The sequence below is a fragment of the Neophocaena asiaeorientalis genome, unplaced genomic scaffold (assembly GCF_003031525.2).
Source record: "Neophocaena asiaeorientalis asiaeorientalis breed wild unplaced genomic scaffold, Neophocaena_asiaeorientalis_V1.1 scaffold418, whole genome shotgun sequence".
NCBI classification, from domain to species: domain Eukaryota; kingdom Metazoa; phylum Chordata; class Mammalia; order Artiodactyla; family Phocoenidae; genus Neophocaena; species Neophocaena asiaeorientalis.
In genome coordinates, this window is record NW_020175731.1 from 3,263,335 (window position 1) to 3,280,233 (window position 16,899).

General features: G+C 48.8%; 1 protein-coding gene across 10 annotated transcripts in view; it reads right to left on the reverse strand.

The window, feature by feature from the left end:
• Positions 1-16,899, reverse strand: part of CHST11 (carbohydrate sulfotransferase 11) — a 280,883-nt gene that overhangs the window by 57,288 nt on the left and 206,696 nt on the right. For 6 of the 10 annotated variants that reach the window (XM_024732140.1, XM_024732142.1, XM_024732143.1 and 3 more), the window contains one exon: positions 6,999-7,028. The exons of the other annotated variants lie outside the window; for them this stretch is intronic. In XM_024732140.1, the coding sequence (XP_024587908.1) occupies positions 6,999-7,028 (30 nt within the window). The remainder of the gene's footprint in view (positions 1-6,998; positions 7,029-16,899) is intronic. 10 annotated transcript variants of the gene reach the window in all.

Below are 16,899 nucleotides of genomic sequence, written 5' to 3' on the forward strand. Positions count from 1 at the left end.
GGAGCCCACGGGGGCGCGTGGCGGGTCTGTGGGCAGCGCAGTTCACGGGCTCCCCACACATGGACTTGGGCTTGGGATGGCCAGGGGGCAGTGCCAGGTGGCAGACAAACTCCGCTGCTTTCTGCTTACGTTTTATGCATTTCTTCGTTTTTCAGTTTCTTTGTCACTGACACCTGCTGCTCTGTATTGTTCTGGAGGCAAAATGTAAGGCAGAAGATACCTGGGATGTGTTATTCCTCCCCACCCTGGCTGCTCTGTTGGGACGTGCCTTGTCCTTGGACCAGGACTGCCATCCCACTCCATCCTGGTGACCTTTCTCTTTCCCCCTACGTTCACGACTCTTGTCATCTCCTCCCCTATGGCCAGAGGCCATGAAACTATGAAGGTGAAAATGACACAACCTTTTCAACTGATGTGCCCCAGGGAGACCCCAGGGGGCCCCAATGCACGTAACATGGGATCCTTATACCAGAGCCTTCCAGAGATGGGGAAGCTGCTCTTTATAACACAGGAGTGAGAGTGGATCCATCCCAAAAATTACAGATGTTATTTCAAAGGAGGATCTTTAAATGGCAGAGAGAGAGTGGTTTTCCAGGGAGAGCCCAGCCTGGCTTCTGTGTGCTCCCAGAGGACAGCACGGGGGGGTGTGGGGTGGATGGGGGTACGGGGGAAGATGCAGCGCGGCATGTGGGATCTTCCCGGACCGGGGCACGAACCCATGTCCCCTGAATTGGAAGGCGGACTCTCAACCACTGCGCCACCAGGGAAGCCCCAAAGGAGGATCTTTAAATGGCAGAGAGAGAGTGGTTTTCCAGGGAGAGCCCAGCCTGGCTTCTGTGTGCTCCCAGAGGACAGCACGGGGTGGTGTGGGGTGGATGGGGGTACGGGGGAAGATGCAGCCTTGGGGGATAGAGTGTGTGACAAGCTTTGTCAGCCACCGTGCCCGCACCCTCCTGTGGACCTTAGTTCCTCCTCTCAAGGCTCCTGTCTTACAAAAGAAACACGGGCCAGGGAGCTGGTCCGACATCACACAGAGGGGCACGGCGGGTCCTGACACTCCTGCTGGGGCAGCTGGCGAGTACGCCATGCCCGCTCTCAGCTCATTCCACTGCCTCCTGACCCCTGTGAGGGAGGTGTGACCTACCCCAGTTCCCAGGTGAGGGATCAGGCTCTGTGAGATGGAGGGTTCTGACCCAGGTCACTCAGCCAGTCAGTGCGAGTTCAAATGCAAGTTTGTCCCTGCGAAGCCTGTGGACTCGCCCAGCCTGACTACCCGTGGACGCTGGTCAGGGGCAGGCTGGGCTCTGCGGGTGCCCCTGTCTGAGTGCCCGTCTGAAAATGGTCCGGGAGTCTCCACAGTGGAGGGGGGCACCGTGCACAAAATGGAAAAAGTAAGGATGTTCCTGAGTGGGTATAAGTGTATGTGTGTGCATGCATGTGCGTATTTATAAGGTGTCTGTTTATGTTGTTTCTGTGTCCGTGGATACACCAATGGGTTTGTATCTGTGTGTCACTGTGTACATATATGTTTGTATCTATAGATATATATTTGTGAGTATTACTGTGTGTTCATGTCTGTGTGTACGAGTGTGTGTTTGTGTGTGTACAGAGTGTGTATGTGTCTGGGTGCATGTGTGTATGTGTCAGTGTGTGCTTGTATGTGGCTGGGTGTGTATCTGCGTGACTGTGTATATGGGTGTGCGAGTGTGTAAATAATCCCATGCGTGTCAGGAGAGACTTAGGAGATTGGGTCCCCTCTGCAGCAGAAAATTATTCATTTTTTTCAGTTAATAGGAAACAAAGGAATCTTTTCTTAAAGTTTGGCTTTGGGGCCCCAGAATGTAAACTTTATGTAACTATGTTTACAGTCTCTGAGGGAAGAATGTGCCTTTTGAAGATCGAGCCTGAGAAAACTTAGAATTCACTGTTGAGTTTCAAACTTTTCTGACTACTCCACAGTGAGAAATAAAGTGTGTCATTGCATATATATGGGATATATGTACATGCATGTATACAGTTTTCTTAAAACAATACTCACCCTTACCATGTATAATGCACTCTGATATTTTAAATTCTTTTCTATTTCATTTTTTTAAACGCCAGCTAAACTTATGTCACAACCCACCAATGAGACATGACCTGCAGTTTGAAAAACACTGGTCTACAGTGATTCCTCCCCCAGCTCTATATAAAGCAATTTCATCCATCCATTTACCAAACAAACATAGAGCGGTTACTGTGTGCCAACTACTTGTCTAGGTTCTTGGGAAACAAGTTTCCTGCCCTCCTGGCACTTTCATTCTAAAGGAGAAAATAAACCACAAACCCCAAAACACTTAAGATAATGTCAGGTGGTGACAAAATCTCTGAAGGTAATTCAGTGGCTGCTCAGAGAGGACTTCCCGGAGGAGGTGACCTGAGTGATGAAAAGGAGCTGGCCATGGCAAGAGGCAGGGGAGAAGGGCTATCCTGTATTTTGTCTCCAGTCTCCACTGTCACAGGTTAGAAACTGACCTTGATTCAGACACCAGTCACGGTTCTGTCTGTCGCTCCCCAGCCCGGCTCTCCCCTCGCCTTTTAGCTGCATGTTGCCCCAAGTGCTCCATATTAGAATTTGGCAGCCCTACACTGGCTCATAGTCATTCTTTCCCTGGAACATTTCAAAATAACATTTGGATTCCATATATACGTGTTAGCATACGGTATTTGTTTTTCTCTTTCTGACTTACACACAGACATAGAGAATGGACTTGAGGACACGGGGAGGGGGAAGGATAACTGGGACAAAGTGAGAGAGTGGCACGGACATATATACACTTCCAAATGTAAAACAGATAGCTGGTGGGAAGCAGCCGCATAGCACAGGGAGATCAGCTCGGTGCTTTGTGACCACCTAGAGGGGTGGGAGGGAGGAGATATGGGGATGTATGTATACATATAGCTGACTCACTTTGTTATACAGCAGAAACCAACACACCATAGTAAAGCAATTATACTCCAATAAAGATGTTAAAATAAAATAACAGAATTAATCAGACCAAGCGTTATTAAGACAAACTCCCTGAAGACACAGTCAATCTTGTGGAGGGTGGTTCGATTGCTCAGTAAGGCTCAGAAATGAAGGGGCAGAAGGCCAGGCAATGGGGCTCAGAGAACATGTGTAGGAAAGCTCACGTCAAAAGCAGCAAAGATGGTGGGCAAGCCTCCCCCTCGAGGCTGGCATTGCTTCTCCAGGGCTGTCTGCGTGGCCAGCTCCCTCTCTGCCTGGTCAGATTCTTGCTTAAACGCCATCTATTCAGCAAGCCTGCCCTGCACACACTATTTAAACTGCAGCCCTCCCTCCTGACTTACCTATTTGACTTGTTTATCTGATTACCTGGCTCCTCATCTAGAATGTTAATTCTACAAGGGCCACTTTTATTCCCTAGCTAGTACACAACCGGTGCTCAAAATAAATAGCTGTTGCATGGGTCAATAACACTCCCATTTACTGCGCACCTGCTATGCTCTGGGCTCTGTACCAACATGGTCTCTAGTGCTCTCAGAAACTGTGCAAGGTGTGTATTATCATTCCCATTTTAGAGATGATAAGATGAACGCTCAGAGAGACATAATAAATGCAGTGAGTAAGTGACAGATTTGGAGCTGAAACCTGGGTCTCCCTGACTTCAAACCCACCATGATGTTCTCACTCACAAAATAAGAACGTTGCATACTAAGCGAAGTAAGTCAGAAAGAGAAAGATAAATACCATATGATATCACTTATATATGGAATCTAAACTACAACACAAATGAACATATCTACAAAACAAAAACAGACTCACAGACATAGAGGACAGACTTGTGGTTGCCAAGGGGGAGGTGAGAGGGGGAAGGGAAGGACTGCAAGTTTGGGACTAGCAGAGGCAAACTATTATCTATAGGATGGATAGATACCAAGGTCCTACTGTATAGCACAGGGAGCTATACTCCATATCCTGTGATAAACCATAATGGAAAAGAATATGAACAAGAATACATATACGTATAACTGAGTCACTTTGCACCACAGCACAAGTTAACACAACATTGTAGACCAACAATACTTCAATAAAATTAAAAAAAAATAAGAATGTGGCATAAACCAGATGACCCACACCAAGACCCTTCCAAAAGCAAGCTCCGCGGGCACAGAGCGTGGTTCTTTGTTTTGCCTAAAAAGGGCGTGTGGTAAATCAGCAGCAGAGATGCTTCTCTGACCAACAGCTGGGTCAGCTCCTCCTCCTCCGAGGGCAGTTTCATGGTGTAGTTTTATTTATAAGCAGTTTCCATGCGTTTGTTTTCCAACACACTGGGGCACATGGAACATAAACGGGCAGAAACTCTCATGCACTGAATACCCACTACCGGGTGCCCTGCGGTTGAAGCCGGGCGTGCAGCTCTGCGTGCCTCTCGGGGTGGTCCTAGGGGACAAGGGGGCCCTGGGAGGGGACACAACAACCTTCCATTTCCCTCTGTACCTCAGGAACAAACAGCCAAGGTCGAATTAACCAGCAGAGACCTCTGAAGGCTGGCGTTCTGGGACACCAACAGAGTGGTTTTGCTTGGGGACAGCAGCTGCTTCAAATTAGAAGCTACTCTAAACAGCAGATTCACAAGGTTTTTCTGCCCCGGAGAGAGACCAAGAGAGACTCGGGCCACAGCCTTCATCTTCAGACTCTGGCGCAAAAGCTTCCAGTGGAGGGGTCAAGAAAGGAAAGGCCAGAAGCGGTGACAGCCGAGGCAGAAGGTCCCAACACCCCCCTTCCCTGACCATCGGCAATTCCCAGAATGCTTGGGCAGAGCCTGAGCGCCCAAGGTGATGGCAGTCAAGCCCGGCACAAAGGAATCATCTCTGCAGGGGAAGCTGCCTCCATCTGGTCACCTGCTCACTTTCCCCATGGTCTCAGCCACCCCATCAGCTTGGTCAGGGGTTCAATTCCTACCAGGAGACCTTATCCCTGGCTTTCCTGATGTCTGAGCTTGGAGCCAGGAAGTGAGGGTTAGGCCCTGGGGAAGGGACCCAAGCAGGGGTAGTTCCCCAGGCTGGTGGAGCAGTGAGGGCAGGCAGGAGACCTTGCCTCAGAGGACACAGAAATGATGGGCTCCCAACTGTTTCTCAAACGGTTCAGTTCTCATGGCCTGGACCAGGCGGGGTGTGCACTGCCTCACCTCTACATTTTCAGCTCAAAAAACCTTTGAGTTCCCACTTGGTGCAAGGCACTGGGCCAGGCCCTGGACATGTAGCCCATTGACCAACCTGAGTGTCTGCTATGAATTAGACCCCGAGGATCCACGGTAAGAACACAGCAGTAACTAAAAGCTAATGAGCCAGGCACTGTCCTAAATGCTTTTCACATGTTAACTCATTAATCCTCAAAGCATCACAAGTGATTCCTCAGAAGCTAACCACGAGTGTATCTGGGGAAGCAGGACAGAGGCCAGTTGGGCGTGTGCCTGGCGTGTCTGAGGAAGCACAGGGAGCCTGGAATGAACGGGGTGGTGAGCGCCAGGCCTCCCAGGCCTCGGGGAGGACCTGGGCCTTCACAGTGAGGTGGAGGTGTGCGTGCAGGAGTGATGTCATCTGACTTAGGTTCTAGAACAGCTCTGGCTAAAGCATTAGAATGTTCTTTGGTGGGGAAAAGGGTGGAAGCAAGGATGGTCCAGGCGAGACTGTAGGAACGAGACAGCAGGCGGGGTGGGGAGAAGCCACTGCCTTCCTGGTCTGTTTTGAAGGCAGAGCTGAGAGCAACTGTGTCTTGGCTGAACACATGGCATGAAAAAAGAGGGTGTCCACACGGGCTCTGAGGATTCTGTCCTGAGCAGCTGGAAGGAGGGGGCTACCAGGCGCCGAGGTGGCAGATGTGAGCTGAGCGGCTTTCGGCAGCTCCTGGCATGTTAAATGTGCAACGTCCAGTGAAGACATCCAAGAAGCAGATGGGGAGACAAGACTGGAGCCCAGGGGACCCATGTGTCAGCCAGATAATGCTCTGAACAGGAACTACCGATGCTTCATTCAACAAATACCCTGTTGTGCACCTACTATGGGCTGGCACTGTTGTAGCGGATGCAACAGGGAACGAAAAGACAGCCCCAGCCCAGCGAGTTTCCAAGAACCAGCAGGCATGGGAGGGCATGTTGACAAGGGAAGGTGCCCAGAGAGCCTGAGCGGCCAGGAGATCAGCCCTGACCACCCGCCTGCTGAGCCCCCCAGGTGCCCCGGGGCCCAGGCCCCTCCCTGGGGGCAGCGCCCAGCCGCTGCTAGTGCACGAGGAGGAGGAGGACGCCAGGCTCGCATCCCATCTGATCGGTGTCCTATCTGCTGGAATCCATCATCGACTCTCACTGACCCGCTGTCTGCCCTTGGAAAGATACCTAAACTGCACTGTCTGAGCCAACACCAGCGAGGACGAATAGCAGGGGACCAGCTAATGTTTCCAACATGTTTTAAGACACTGCCGGGGGCAGGGACGATTCAGAGAAGGAGCTGAGAGACCAGGGGAGAGAGACGACCTGCTGCAGTGGGCTGGAGGTCTTTCGACCTCCTGGCACGAAGGGCTGTCTGAGCCCTTCTGGAAGCTTCCTGATGGACCCTGAGGAATCACCTGGGCTCAGTTCTCCAACACCCATCCCATAGGCCTGCAGCTTCGTGTCCGTGTTCAGCGCTCAGGTTCAGGGCCGCCTGGGTTTCTGACCTCGCTAGCTGTGTGACTTTGGGCAAAGGACTCAACCTCTGTGTGCCTCAGTTTCCACATCTATAAATCAGGACTGCTGTGAACTCTCACAGAACGGCTGAGAGGATTCAGTGAAATAGTACAGAGCATGATCTAGAACAATGTGTCACAGAGTGAAGCACTCCCCAACCGTTAGCAATTATTATTTACCGAGCGCCTAGAAGGTGCTGGCATTAGGGTGTCTTTGAAGTGGGCCACAGACAACTTGTAAATGGCAGGCAAAGGAGACGCTATCGTGACTTACCCAAGGTGGAGAAACTCTCTCCAAGGATCTCTGAAAATGGAAGAGAGAAGAATTTCTCAGCCTGCTTGTCGAACGAATAAAAGGTGGACGTTTTAGAATCCGCGGTGAGCTTGGCACCCACGTGACCGTGAGCTTGGTGCAGCACGTGAACCTGTGAGTCCTGCCTGCCCCAGCCCAGCCTGGCTACCAGCAGTGAGTGTCTGCTGAGTCCACCCTGACCCAACCCCAGGAGACGTCGGCCTGGAGAAACACTGGAGCCCAGGGCTGGGGGAGGGAACCATAGGACAGTCTGTGGCCAGGGTCACATGGCTGTGCCCCTGCCATGTCCCAGCACCGCAGCGGGTGTCAGGCTCCACCTTCCCTGCCCACTCTCACCAGAACTGAACAGGCAGACCGGGCTTGGGGCGGCCCAGGTCCCGTCTTCCTGTCTAATTTCCTGCTGCATCCCTGACTTTCCATTCTGAAGTCTCACCTGGAGGGACCTCGCCGGTCTCGCAAAATGCTGACCATTCCTGAATGCTGCACCTTGAGCCCCTGCTAGTCTCCTGCATGATAGGGAGCTCCATTCACCCAGGTAGCTCAGCCCACCATCCCAGCTTTAATCATCACCAGACCCCTCTTATGCTACAAGGACAGCCCACCCACGGTGTGCCTGAGGAGCACGCTTCACAGAAAGTGGCAGTCTTCTGGTTTCAACCCCAGTGATTTGTTTTTGCCTGATTTTCAAGAACGCTGGGGAGGAAAATGTCTTATTGTAGGCAAAGAAGATTTTCAGACACATCAGAAGAAATGATCCCATCACTCGAATGGAGAGAAGTGGAGGTGGTAGAAGAAGCAGAGGACTTGTGGGCAGAAAGACTTGAGTTTGGATTCACTTGGTAGTAGGTCAACCTTGGACTCAGCCTTGGAGACTCAGCTTCTCCATGTGTCAAATGAAGTAGTTATAAAGATGAAATGAGACCACACGTGTAACGAACGTGTAACGGGACTAGACCACGGAAGGCATTTAGCATTACTATTACGATTGCTGCTGCTGTTACGTTTTGCCTGGCCAGCCCCTCTGACTCTCCCGTTTTGAATCTTATGACTGCTTACACCCTTATTCTTTTTGCTATGCCATTTTCCCTAAAAGCTGCTATAATGGGGGGAAAACTTTCTCTCTCTGGGATACGGGGTGATATCCCAATAATGTCTGGCCCAGCGTGGGTATGGAATAAAGGTTTTGAAAATGAAATCAATAGTATAATCATATATATATGAATTATGATATATAATTAATTATATATAATAATATATTACCAGGTGCCAGGTACCGTGCTAACTGCTTTGCATACATTATTTTCATGTAACCCTCTCCCCATCTTACATGAGTTAATTATTAGCATTTTCCCCATTTTACAGATGAGGAAAATTAGGTACTGGGTTAACCTGCCCAAAGTTACATAACCAGTAAAATGCGGGGGGAGGGATTTGAACCTAGATGATCTGACTTTGTTAATTGCCCTTTTGACCACCACATGGCCTCATGAATATATAATTTTCAGTGCAAATGTAGGAGCGGGAAAACAACCTCACTGATGTTTAATCTGATATTGCTAGAGTTGAGTCATCAATTATGTGTGATGGGATAAAAATGAATAATACATTCCAGAAGTTATGCGGGGACAGCTGTAAGAAAGACGGGCGTTGCAGCGAGACTATTCCTGGCTCTAAGTGAGACCAAGAAACAATCCGGGAAGGGCTGCAACAGAAGATGAAATTATAGAGGGTTCCCAGTGAGGCTTCTGACCCCACCGCTCGGTAAGCTGGGGACACCATTATTTCCTGCCCCCAGTGAGCAATGTTTTGCAGTCCCTGGAAGTAGAGAACTAAAATCCTTTTTCCAAATCACTGGAGATCTAACTGGAAGCGGATAACAGGGCTCCGGTTACTCGCTTATTTTACACATGAGAAAACCTGAGGCCCAGGGAAGTGAAACAGCTTGTCTGAGGTCCCACAGTAGATAAGAGGAAGCCATGTGTTAGTGATCAACCTCATTCATTCATTCATCCAACAGACACTTAATGAACACCGACTGTCTGAAATTTACCGGGAGGCAAGCACCCTGTTCTCCGTGACTCAACAATCCAGACCGGCGATGTCCCACAGAGATGTAATGCAAGCCGCACTTGTACTTCACAGTGTTCTAGCAGCCACATCAAAAAAATAAAAAGGGGCTTCCCTGGTGGCGCAGTGGCTGAGAGTCCGCCTGCCGATGCAGGGGATGCGGGTTCGTGCCCCGGTCCAGGAAGATCCCACATGCCGCGGAGCAGCTGGGCCCGTGAGCCATGGCCGCTGAGCCTGCGCGCGCGTCCGGAGCCTGTGCTCCGCAACGGGAGAGGCCACAACGGTGAGAGGGCTGCGTACCACCAAAAAAAAAAAAAAAAAAAAAAAAAAAAGTAAAAAGGAACAGGTGAAATCAACAATTCATTTAACTCAGTAGGTCCAAAATATAATTGTTGTAATTAATATTTGACAAATATTAACGAGGGATTTTCCTTTTTGAGGGTACCAAGTCTTTGAAATTCAGTGTGTATTTTACACTTACAGCACGTCTCACTTTGGACTGACTACAGTGAGCTTCTAAAATACAGCCCGGTCATTTATGGTGCCTAATAGGGACTGACCAGATAGCAAGTGAGGACTCTTCTCTAATTCATATGGTCTAGGACAAGCTTGATCTGAATTAGCAAAATCTGAATTAAAGACAACATTTGATAACATTCAGTAGAATTACTTTGAAAAATAGAGTAAACGCAAAAGAGTGCTTGCTTTAGATAAGATTTCCTGATTAAAAAGTCATTGGCACACGCTACGTTAAACTCTTTAAAAACTAATTAATTTTCTTAAGATTAAACAAACCTTCAATCATGTCTCCGGCACTAATTTGCTCAACAGAAAACTCCCTTAACAAATAATGGACAGTTGGGTGGCAGCGGTACCTGTGCTGAACAGGTAAGTGCAGCAATGAAGGAGTTGGGAGACATTCATTAAAAGCTTTAATCAAGCACCTTCTGTATGCCAGACATGGCCCTCAGCCCTGAGGCTACAGAGGTGAATGAGGATGGGTCATGCTCTGGAGTAGCTGGCAAGATGGGTAATGATGTGCAAAGCTCTATGGGAACACAGGAGGGAAAGGATCAGTTCTGCCTCAGAGCACTGGGAAAGCTCCTCAGACAGGAATTGAGCTGAGCTTCAAGCGACCACAAAGTGTTTAACAGGTGGAGACCAGGAACCTTGGCAGAGGGAGTGAGAACACTGTCACGAGTGTTTGGAGAACTGTGAGCAAGGAGACTGGATGCCTGGGGTCGGGTGGAGAAGGTGGAAAGGATGCTGGGGAAAGGGGTTGGAGCTGGGATGGAGAAATGCCTTGAAGGCCAGGCTAAGGCATTTGGATTCGGTCCAGCAGGTAACAGGAGCCATAACTGTAGTTACAGGGTTGCACATAGCAGGGCTTCAGTCAATGATGGATGAATAAATGGGTTGATAAGTGATTGTAGGAAATGAACGGAAGTCTTAAAAGGGGGTGGGGTGGGTATTGAAGCCGGGAAGCCAGTGAGGTTGAGGGGCAGCTGTCCAGCTGAGAGGCGCGTAATGAGACTTGGACCAAGTGCTGACAGCAGATGGGAGATGAAGCACAGATGTTTTCAAATGACCCAGAGGAAGAAAATCCAGAGTTGGTGAAATTGCTGCAGGGAGTCACCCTCCACTTGGCTAAAGCCAATACGCAATGCTGTTGTGCTAGAGGCTGATAAGTCCCAGTTAAAAGAGAAGAGGCTCACGAAGCCAGAATGTCTAAGAGCCCCGTGGAAGGAAGACGCTGAACCTGGGATTTACAAAGCATTCCTTTTCGAGGGCAGGCTGGTGACACTTCTGTGCCAGCTCCTCATTTTTTCCCCTCATTTTACAATTTTTTCAATAGAGGTCATTCATTTGGTAAGACATGCAAAACATCTGCCAAATCAAGCGGCTGGGAGGATACGGGGAAACAGGAGCCCTCGCCCACTGCTGGTGGGTGTCTTGACGCACAGACTGTAGGGAAACTCTTGTACTTGTGCATCTGGAGGTGGACATGCACCAGAATGTTCAAATCAGTGCTGTTTCTAATGACGCCAAATTGGAAGCAACCCATGTTTCTATCTATAGAGACATGGATAAATAAAATGTGGTATGGTCATATGAAGGATAACGATACAGTAATTAAACTAAGAGATCCATGGGGCTGAACCTCAAAACACAAGGTTGAGTGGAACGGGCAAACTGAAGAATAATATATCCGGGATGACAGTACCTATATGAACTGTGGACACACACAGCCTATACTATATATCATATACGGCTACACACAGTAGAAGTTAAAGTGTGAAAACACAGACTGGGATTTACATAGTATATTCATAATAGGAGGCTGAGAGGAGGGAGATGAAGAGGAGGTTCAAAAGAGACTTCTATGTTGATGACGATTTATCTCTATTATATGGCAGACCCATAAAAGAGCTGAAGCAAAGACGCCAAAATGTTATATTCATTAATTTGGGATGGTGAGTAAAAGATTGTTTATTATATCATTTGCTTTATCTTCAAAGAATTTCCAAATTGAGAAAAAGAAAAGAAAGAAAGAGAGGGAGAGGGAGAGAGGGAAGGAGAAAAAAGGTAGAGTGGGTGTGAACCAAGCAGGAGACTTGAGAAACTATTCTGTGAGCCCCACCAACTAGGGTCTTCACACAGCAGAGGGGGTGCAGATGGTGATTTAACATACCTAGAGGTTCCCCTGGGGTCTATGTTTTGTGTACACTCAGAATGACTGCTCTGGCAAAGGAAAAATAAACTCCTTTCCCACGTGTCCCTTTCTCAGCCCTGCACCACTGCCAAAATAGGGTGGGGGGTGTCACATCATTTATTTACACAAGGTCCTCCGTACACGTACACCTCCACTAATGTTATTCATCCCGTCAGCTCCTCCCAGGCTGTCCCACTGTTCCCAGCAGTCCAGGAACATGACTTCACAGCCAAGTGTCACATCCAAGTCACCCCTGTATGTGGCAACACCGGGTGTGCACAAGAAAGGAGAACTGTGACGGGACACACGAGGGCTGCTTCTGAACAGTGGATGCCTTCCCCCACTTCTGGCCAAGTGCTGTGGGGGAAAAGAACTTTTAAAATGATTTAATAGTAAGTTAAAGCACAGGAGGGGTAGAATTGAGCAGAAGGAAGCATTCTTGTCACTAGTTCCGAAACAAGACTGAAGTAGCTGCCTGGCGCTCCCTTTTCTGCCAGTAACGGTGCCTTAGTCTCTTTTATGTCTCCAGGGCTCTGCAGAGTAGGTGCTCAGGAAATGCTTGCTCGAGAAGTGGAACTACATGGCCACACACACGCACATGTACATACGTGTGTTTGAGAACTATGTTTCTGTTTTCATGAGTTTTATCTCTCTTAATGGGGCAATGTCACCTAATGATTAACGATGTTGATTCTGGAACAAAACTGCCTAGGTTCTGGGAACAGACATGGCACCTCTCTTTGCTCAGTACCTTCACCTCATAGCATCTTGAAGAGTTGAGCCCTTAGCACAGCAAGATAAGGCCCTTAGCACAGTAGCTGGTACATAAGAAGCACTCACTAACCGTTAGCAATTTTCACTAGTTAGTCCTCACGGCAAACCAGGTGGACAGGCAATACCATGTCCCTTTTACAGATGGGCAAAACTGAGGTTCAAAGCAGGCCTGTTACCTGCTCAAGGTTACACAATTTACTGGTAAGTGACAATGCCAGGATCTGAGGGCAGCTCATCTATCTCCAAAGAACTCCCCATACCCTTTGCTGTTGCAATTTCCCAAGAGCTGATTCAAGGACCAACAATTTCCAGAATCTTCTCTGGCTGCTTTGTCTCCCACCCAACAAAGGGTCTGGTGGGAACTCTCTCAGCCAAGCGGAAGCTCCCGACTTCTGCGGCGCGGGGGTCTGGAATCTGACTCAGGCCCGGGGAACTCTAATTCCCACATCAAAGCTGAGACCTGAAAGATCGTTCTAAGTGCACATAGAGGGCAGAAAGTTCTGAGGCAAAAGGAAGACACCAATGGGCTTTCATCACTCCCCACTCACCCCAGGACTGATGCCAGAGATGAAGGCTTTGGTGACATCTCGGTCTTTTTATCCCAGGAGTTCAAAGAACCTCACACCCATTCTGCCACATTCAGGCTTCATTTTGTCGAAGTAAACATGTTCCCAGGTAGAACCCCGGCTGGCGACTCTGGTGAAGGCACATCCTACATCACATTCATTCCCTCCACCACGGCGGCATCAGGACAGGGGCTTGTGCTCGGAAATGACCACCAAAAACAGACTCACAAAGTACCTGTGAATGGTGTCCTGGCTACCAGGTATAGCTCTGATCTCTCAGAGCCTGGGGCAGTGTCTGGCACAGAATAAGTGTGTGATGAGTGCTGAATAAGAGGAAAGGGGATCTAACCAGTGGATTCTCACTGGGTCTTCACAGCAGCCTCGGGAAGTAGGGGGTTATCATCTGTATTTTACAGGTTTAGGAAACTGAGATCCGGGGAGGGTTAGAGGTCTGTCAGAGCCTCACGGCTGCTGCGTGGGTGCAGAGATGAGCTTGAACACAGGGCTGACAGGTCTTTAGATTCTGAGCTGTGTCATGTCCTTGATACTACACCAGCGTCTACATAATACACGGCAAAGCTTTCTGACAAATAGATATGCCAGTTAAACCCGGGCAATATGGTAAATGTGGCATAACCACCCAGGGCCAAATCCAATCAGCTGCCCCTTTTCTTTGGTCCTAGGGCTAAGAATGATTTTCATATTTTAAATGATTACACTTACATGGTTATATAAGTTCCCACACAATATCCTCAATTTTGCCTCTTGGCCCACAGAGCCTACAATGTTTACTATCTGGACCTTTAAGAAAATGTCTCCAGACCCCTGATATAAACCACATCTTATTTTATTTGAGGTCCCAGAGCCTAGGGATGTGCCTGGGGCCAGAGCCAGAGACGTCCTCTCTAGACCCAGGCCTTGCTATCCCTCCAAGGTCAGCTCTCACCACAACACACTAGGCTCTGCCTGCCGAACTCCTCATCCATCAGTATCAGCGGAGTTGCTCCTTCCTCCAGGAAGCCCTCTTTGATTCCCAGAGACCAAATAAGCGGCCTTACTCTGTGCCACCATTTTTTCCCCAGCCCTCTGTAACCCACACATGCTGGCACGTGGCATGCTGCACTGGCACTGCCACTTTCTCGTCTCCCACGCCCTGAGCCCCAGACTCTACAAGGGCAGGCGCCATTCTGTCAGGGGCAAGAAACAGTGCCATTTAGGTGATCACACATCCCGGTTTGCCTGGGATGGCCCCAGCTCAGGCCTGTTGACCTGTGTAAGTATTAATGATGCCCCTTTCATTCTCACAAGCATCCCAGTTTGGAGGATAAATCACATTGCCATCCTATGTGTACAGCTTTGGGGTCAAGTCAGAGTTCTTCCACTTTCTAGCGGTGTGGCAATGGATAAATGACTTAACATCTCTGTGTCTCAATTTCCTCCTCTGTAAAATAGAAATAATAATAGTGCTTACATCATAGGTTTGTTGTGAGGATTGAATGAGCTAATATACATAAAACACTTAGAACAGTCCCTGACAAACTGCAGGTACTACATAAGGATGAGCTGTTGTCACTGGTCACACTGAATCCCTGATGAGTAACACACGTCTTGTCCTGGTAGACTGTCACACACACTGCCTGGATGAACAACGCCTGACCTCAGAGGTGGGGCAAAGCCAACCCCAAGGTCCAGCTTCACAGAGCTGGTCAGGGAGCATTCAGGCCAACAGGCTCACCCTCCAGCTTCCCACTCCAAGGACCAAGGAGGTGTAACTCCATCAGTCATTCCTGGTCCCCTCTTACCTTTCTAGATGTAGGCACTGCTTTCCGCTTGATTAAAGTCCTCCCAGACTATTGTCTGTACATTTCTATGCCTCTATCATAAGTGTGCCCACAGAAAATATACTGCAATTGTCTTATGGTATATGGTATTGGACTGCAAGAATTTTTTAGCTACTTGCTTTTTTTTCTTCAACAGTAGGATATGACTTTTATTAGATTAGATCTACCTTGTTCTTCCTAATTGTTGCATCGTAGTTCATAGTTTGCATAGAACACAGCTTATTTAGCTATCTGAACAATCCCCTGTTATAAGTGGTGCCTAGGACCACAATGAATATCTTGGAGAGGCCTCTTTATGCTTGGGGAAATTTTCCAAGATACTCCTCTCTCTCCTTTTTTTTTTTTTTTTTCTGTACGCGGGCCTCTCACTGTTGTGGCCTCTCCCGTTGCAGGGCACAGGCTCCGGACGCGCAGGCTCAGCGGCCATGGCTTACAGGCCCGGCTGTTCCGTGGCATGGGGGATCTTCCCGGACCGGGGCACAAACCTGTGTCCCCTGCATCGGCAGGCGGACTCTCAACCACTGCGCCACCCGGGAAGCCCACTCCTCTCTACTTTAAAGCAGGCTGTTTCTCACTGTTTGCTCCATGACTGGTCAGAAGGCGGCTTTGGATGTTGGCTTTAATACTTCCCTTTTTCACAAGTTAAAAGTCAACTTTTGGGCTTCCCTGGTGGCGCAGCGGTTGAGAGTCCGCCTGCCGATGCAGGGGACACAGGTTCGTGCCCTGGTCCGGGAAGATCCCACATGCTGCGGAGCGGCTGGGCCCATGAGCCACGGCCGCTGAGCCTGCGCGTCCGGAGCCTGTGCTCCGCAGCGGGAGAGGCCACAACAGTGAGAGGCCCGCGTACCGCAAAAAAAAAAAAAAAAGTCAACTTTTATTCCTACCTAAGAGGAAACAATAGTGAAGATAACATAAAAAAAAAAGTAACAATAGTTTTAGCTAATTGAAAAGAAAACTACAAATAAAGTGATTCAACCCTCAGAATGCACAAAAGATGTGACTAGAAAGGAAAGTCTTGATTTTCAAGGCCCCCCCATACATAATCTCTGGAATGCCAACTCCCCTTGAATAGAAAGCTATTAACCGAGTCTCAACTTATTTATAGGCACCGTGTTATTTTAACGAAAACTAAATCTTGCACGCTCTTTCTTTCCAGTCCTTTCTCCACTCAATTGATTTCCTGTGGCTACATGGGAATCATTTATATTTAAATCTTCACCTGAGTCCCCCAAGAGTTTGAGCCCACCTGAATGGGGAGATAATCACTCTTAGCCAAATTAAAAATGCTCTCGAGAACTTCTGGAAGACTCATCCAGCTTCCCACACAGACTCTATCCAGTTGTGACCTGAACTGTGATTTCTTCACAGTGGTATTAAATCAGAAATATACGGTAAGATTTTGTGAAAGTGGTATGTATGGGGGTGGGGGGGGGACGGTAAAGAGAGGTGGACAGAGAGACATTCTCAGGAGAGAGGGCTGGGAAAGCCCGTGCAGGAGCAGAGCTGGGGGCAGGGACACAACTGGACACAGATGGTGCCTCTGCTGGCCTCTGTCTTCCCGATGACGGTCTTCTGGGGCTTTGCCTCTCCCAGGGTGGCTCAAACCTCTCCACCATGTTAAAGGCCGGGTGTCTCCCCCGCCCACTCCAGCCTTGGGATGTCTCGGGCACTGATGTTAGACAGCACTTATCACAGTGCCAAGCACAGAGAAGCATATCAAATAAATAGTTACTGTTATTCATCATGTAATCAGAGTGAGTGCTCCAGAAAAGGCTGTTAAATGAATCATGAACGGACTAGGCTCACTTAGCTTCCTGGGGGTGAGTTTTGCCCCAGTCTTAACCAGGACACAGCACACAGACGAGGCTCTCACGGGGCTGTTCGACATGGGCTAGGACAGT